This window comes from Microtus ochrogaster, linkage group LG9, assembly GCF_000317375.1.
Source record: "Microtus ochrogaster isolate Prairie Vole_2 linkage group LG9, MicOch1.0, whole genome shotgun sequence".
In the NCBI taxonomy this organism is placed as follows: Eukaryota; Metazoa; Chordata; class Mammalia; order Rodentia; family Cricetidae; genus Microtus; species Microtus ochrogaster.
Genome location: NC_022034.1, coordinates 5,113,654 through 5,119,699, shown reverse-complemented (window position 1 = coordinate 5,119,699; position 6,046 = coordinate 5,113,654). Strand labels below are relative to the sequence as shown.

General features: G+C 52.4%; 1 protein-coding gene across 1 annotated transcript in view; it reads left to right on the top strand.

Annotated features, from left to right (window-relative positions):
- Rps6ka2 (ribosomal protein S6 kinase A2) overlaps positions 1–6,046 on the top strand; it is a 72,622-nt gene that overhangs the window by 35,290 nt on the left and 31,286 nt on the right. The window contains exon 9 of the mRNA XM_005363356.3: positions 4,089–4,153. Within this exon, the coding sequence (XP_005363413.1) occupies positions 4,089–4,153 (65 nt within the window). The remainder of the gene's footprint in view (positions 1–4,088; positions 4,154–6,046) is intronic.

Here is a 6,046-nt window from a genome sequence, read left to right as displayed (position 1 = left end):
TAGCCCCTTACCCATGAGAAAGTGAGTCAGAGACTCAGGCTAGCCCCCTACCCCTGATGCTGGTGCTCGGGGAGACATGGGTCTCACCCTGTAGAATCTTATGAAGTGCATCTGTGCTGCATGGTCTGCTGGGTGTGTTCTTCAGTCCTCGGACTTCAGCGCCTCCTGAGGGGAGCTTGTCCCATGTGCATATCTACAGAGATCTGGCTGTGTCTTGCTGCCCCCAACCTCAGCAGCTGCAGGAATTGGTTTCCAACCCTCCTTTTTCTCTGCTCTGACTTCCTGCAGGACCAGATGAGTGACAAGGAGCATCAATTCTGTTAACCTGCTTCCTGGGCTTTCCAAAGTGGTGGCTTTGTGTTCTCCCCTAACGAGTGGCTGCAGCCTCTCCCAGAGAGTGACAGGAGCTCTCATGGGAATATGGGAGCTCAGCAAGGGTTGGATGTGTGAGGAACACAGGCAACTTGGCTGATGGTCACATTGATGTAGTGACCATGGTCTAGGGCAGCTGCTGAGCCCTGCTCATGGTCACCCAGGGGTTCTGGGTCTCTGTTCAGTTCCCTGGTCAGAGGTGATCTGGACAGTGCAGACGTTGTCTCTCCAGGGCCCTGTTCCACTTTCCACAAGCAGAGCTACCAACCGTGACTGTGTCTTCACTGACCTTTGATGGCTTCCTCAAACTACACACACAGTTGAGCTTGTATTCAGAGTTAGTCAGCTCAGAACCAGCCCTGGGCATCCCTCGGAAGCTTAAATAGGGCTATTTAATGATAGGGTACATACGTGTGCACACATGTGCGTGTGCTCGTACGTTCAAACACGCACACACACACACACAGCCCAGCATTCTACATGGAACACAATTGTCAGGCAAAGGTTGCTAACATCAAACGGGTGACATTTAAATGGACAGAAAGCACTTTACAACTACAGAAATGCTGTGCAAATAGCATATACGCGATTCAGAACTAGAAAGCAGGGCTCATATTTCCGTCAGTCCTAGGAGGCGGTCTGAGTGGTTACAGCTTAGACACAGATGGTTTGCCGGTCAGGGGAGGAAGGCTTGCCACCAGCAGAGTGAATTCTGAGTGCTACCAGGGGCATTGCAGGTGGGTTCTGTGCCCTTCTAAAAGTACAGCAGAGGATCTAGGAATTAACCACTTTCAAAAATAAAACCAGGGAAGCTCTTTTCAGCAGACCCGCTAGGGAGCGGTTTGCTGAATTTGGGAGTCCATGGCGGGTGTATTAGAGGAGGGCATTTTAGTGTGAAGGGGACCTGACTAAATGTGTGTAACAGAGGAATCCTTTTCTGGGGTCGCATGGGGTCTTGAGTCAGTGCCTTGTACCTTTAATCGAGGACGGAAATCTGGATCCAGAGAAGCACCCTTCAAGATGTCTCTGTGTGAAAAGTGCCCACAGTAATTAGAACGTGTGTCAGTAAGTGTGGTCATCAGAGGTGAAATCTGAATGCCACAGTCCACCATGTCTGCTTGGCACTGAGAAGCCTGCTGCAGAACGATGGAGCCTAGAGAGAGGCACCCCAGACGAGAGAGGGAGAGGCACCCCAGACGAGAGAGGGAGAGGCACGTGGCTGGCCCTACAGCCCTGCATTCCGCCTGTCTCTGTCGACTCCAGGGTCTTGCAGTGCCTGTGACAGGAGATGATTTGCAGGCATCCTCCTGGAGCAGGAGAGGCTTGAGTGGTGTTTGCTCAAGATCCTATAACGTAGCCGCTCTGGCTCCCACATCAGCACAAGCACATTCCCATCCTCCCCTCCCGGAACTGCTCCCTGCTATTTGTCAAATGTGCTCAGTCCAGATAAAAGCAGAGCCAAATCCACAGCAATCTGTTTTAAAATATCTCAGGAGAGGATAAGGCTAGCACGAAGACTAATGACCAGGTTTGTTCTTGAAAGGTCACCGCAGCTCTCAAAGCCCGGCTGCAGAGACCTTCCACCATTGCACAGTTTCTGCGCAGTAATCACAGCACCAGCTCTTTTGGCTGAGACTGCATACCCCAAGCTTGGTGCCAGATTCGAACTGCAGCAGAAGAAAATGAGGCCAGGGGAGAGCAACAGAGAAGATGCATAAGCACCCAACACCAGCTTCTCCAGTGTGCCCCCTTATAGTTCTTGCAAACCATACTGCAAGCCATAAGCATGCAGAGGTTCTTCAAACAGAGGCAAGGCGTGCCTCCTTGGACAGGTGTGCTTGCTGAGGCCTGGGAAGGTGGGTGACATTCATCATGGGACCCAGAGGAGATGTGAGTTTGCGGCACTTGGTTCTTCAATCACCAGGACCAAATGACCCTTCATCTGGAGTTTTAGCCCTCATCAAAGGAGTACAGTGACAGTGGCCCAGGAGGGTAGCTTTGGAAGTCAGGCCATTGGCTCTAGAAGTCACTTCCATAGCATCAGAGCACCCCTCAAGGAGAGAACACTAAGTGTCAGGACCTTAACACCCTTGGGCCTGTGGCTTAGAGTACAGTGAGGGAGACAGATACGTTGACCCCAAGGAGCCTCATCATCATGGAGTTCTGAGGTGAAAGGTTGAGGTCAGGTCTGGGAGGAAGGATGGAGTCCTGGAAAAGATGTCGTAGCCGAGTCGGAAGATGTCCTCTACATTTCATCGGGTGTGTCTTGGAGCAGGCGCCACAGTCTGCATCAGCCTGAGTTTCTCACCTTGAAGTGCACTGAGTAGGGGACCAAGGGAGGGATGTATGCGATGCGTGTCCCCCAGAGAGCACCTGACATACCACTGGGTGGATGTGAATGCCTGAGCCTGAGACCCTCCCCTGGTTCTCTTATTTGTGTGTTTTCCTATCACACTGTGACGGCAGCCGAATGCACAGCCTGAGGCTGGTGCATGGAGAAAACCTAGTGTGGTTGGTCTTTCCACGCCCAGGCTGGCCAAGCTGCCTGACAGGTGGGAGGCGGTTTCTGTCGCTGCTGTGAACAGAGCAGACGACCAGGGGTCGGAGCATGAGCCATGGGATACGGGATATGTACTGATCTACCCCAAGAGACTCCAGCCTTCTAAAGGAGGGACCAGTGCCTGACTCCACAGAGGACAGATCACCACCGCATCTCAAGGTGGCCTTGTGATCTTCACGGTGCCCTGCTCAGAGATGTCTTAGGAAGAAGAAGCCACCTCTAGGGCTCCAGGAGCCTAGTGGGCATGGACTCAAGAGGAACGTCTGGTTTTGACTTAGAGCCAGGAGGAGGTTGGGGTGCACCATGTGGTTGTGGGGGTCATTCTTTTCTTACCCTGGGACAGAAGCAGACAAGACTCCTGTGATCCTATTTCTAGGTAGCTGAGGCTAGCTCTGTCCCCGACCCACGGCAGCAGAGCCTGGACTCCTTGCCTGCCTTGTGGTCCTGGGGAAACATGAGCTTTGGGCCTCGAGCTTTGCTTTTAATTAGTGGACCTTATTTAGAGAAGCATAATTTAAAGAATTGAGTGGAAACACGACAGGGTCCCTCACCCCTCCCCCACACTCAGGTTCATACCAGGTGGATCTGGGGTGTTTGCCAGCTCGTTATCACACTCATGCTGTTGCCTGGAACTCACCATTCATGTCAGGCTAACTCTGGTGTTGAGTGACATCCGGAATGATGTCACAGTCACGGACATCTCCCTATCCCCTGCCAACCCCTACTCCTGTGCAGGGCACAACTTAGGATTTTAATATAAACACAGTTATGGGACAGGTTAGGTAGGCACAATGGATGAGCAAATCAGAGAACCAAGTGGAGACAGTTTGTGGTTCTGGGTTTTGCAAACATGGTCTGTGACTGTGGCAGCCACCTGCTTCTCTCTGGACATCCTGGCATCCCTATACCTGGAGCAGGAAGTCTGGACCCCAACACCTACCTTTGCATTACCACTGCCACTCTGGCTGCGGCCACATCACAGCCTTGGAGTCACATGGGGGCTCCCTGGGTTCCGAGGCCACGGGCAAATGGGAGATTTCTTCTCACAGAAAGACCATCCCAGGTCTCCCCCTGCTGCGCGCTCTCTTGTCCGTCACACAGGTAGCGCATGGCCTCGGGCTTGCACTGACATGGATTCTCTGCTGTGTTGTGACAGGTGCTGGCATTGACGGAGTGGAGGAGATCAAGCGCCATCCTTTCTTCGTCACCATAGACTGGAATGTAAGTTGCTTGCCGAGGTCTCCGCTCTACACGCCACATAGCAAGGAGAAGGCGGAGGGGATGCTGCAGCTGCCTGGTACACAAGGGGTGGAGGGGATGCTGTAGCTGCCTGGGCAGAATATTGAAACATCAGGCTGGATGTAGCTCAGTGGCAGAGTACTTGTCCAGCATACGTGAGGCCCTGGGTTCTATCCCCAGCATTGGAAAAAGCAAGAATGACTGAAAGAGAAGAGACTGACCCGCAGACTTCTCATTGACAGCAGCTGTCTTCATGCTACCCTGAGGAATCAATAGCACAGTTTAGCATATGGGGCATGGAAGCCAGGCCTCTGGGGTGGCACTCCGCTCCCTGGGTTTTCTCTGCTAGTGTGGATTCCCCTGTTAGATTCAAGCCTGCACATGGAGGGCCTCTGTTCCAGGGACTTCCTGAGCTGGGGATGACCAGGATGTGGTAGAGCCTTACCTTGGGGGTCCAGTGATCTCACCGGAGAGAGAAGCTGGGCACAGATGATCCAGCGCTGGGTCACAGGTTTTCCTGCATAAACGGAGGCCGGAAAGAGGGCGGGGAAAAGTGGGGAAGTGGAAGGGGGGTCTGTAGGCGGAGACTGCTAATTCGCTCCCGACTGCTCAGATCTCAGTAATCACACAGAAACCATATTAATTATAATACTGCTTGGCCTATTAGCTCAGGCTTCTTATTAACTAATTCTTATACATCTTAAATTAACCCATTTCTATTAATCTGTGTATCATCATGAGGCTGTGGCTTACTGGTAAGGGTTCAGCAGGCATATTTCTCCTTCAGTGGCTACATGGTGTCTCCCTAACTCCGCCTATTCTCTCTATATATCTCTTCTAGCCTGGCTATGTTCTGCCCTGCCATAGGCCAAAGCAGCTTTATTCATTATCCAGGAAAAGCAACATGCATATAGAAGGATGTCCCACATCAGGAGATCATACCCTAGCCCACCTGTTCCTCTCTCTCCACTGGCCGTCTGCCTGGATCTGCCTTTCCCAGGCCCTTTGCTTTTGTCCCCCCTTCAGTGTCACCACAGGACACCTGCCATGGTCTCCAGACCCCGGCCTTGCTCCTCTGCTCCCTTGCCCCATTAGCTTTGAATCTGCCACATGGCATCACCGGTTTGTGATGAGTGTTGTTCCTTTCTGTCTCTGTCCTCAAATGTGAGCCAAGAGAAATCAGGGCTGCTGACTCAGAAGACTTGACCCAGGCTTCTAAATAGGCCAGGGAGCCACCAGAAAGATGCCTTTGAGAGAGTGAGGTGGGGTGGAGAGGGGAGGGAGAGAGAGAGGGAAGGAGGGGTGAATAAGAGCCCTTGATGAGTAAGGAGGAGCAGCAAGAGGTCAGGGGTGGAATCCCAGAAGTCTCTCAGGCCAGGATGATGCCTGTGAAGGAGCTTCCCCCCAAAACACACACACACACACACACACACATACACACACACACACTCCCTTTCTCTGTGGCGTATACTGCTGTCCTTCCAAAGACCCAGCCAGGAAATAGAGAGGGAGTTGCTAAGTCAGGGAGGGTGACTTAGCAGGCAGGGAGTTGCCTGGGTGGAGATAGCTGGAGTGCTAGGCTGTACCTGGAAAGGAAGGGAAGTGCCCAGCCATGCCCACAGGTGGTGGCTCAGAGGTAGCACCCCTCAGAGGACCTGACTGAGAAGGAATTCTGATGAATGACAATCTAAAGACATCCTAGAGCTGGCAGTGGCCATGTGGGTGTCTGAGGTTTCAGGTTTCAGGATCTGAGTTGCAGATGGGACTGGAACCCAGAGTTCTTGCTCTATTTCTGTTGCTGTGCTGAAATATTTGGACAAAAAGCAACTTATAGAAGTCAGGCTAGTTTCCCCTCATAGTTCGAGGGTACCACCC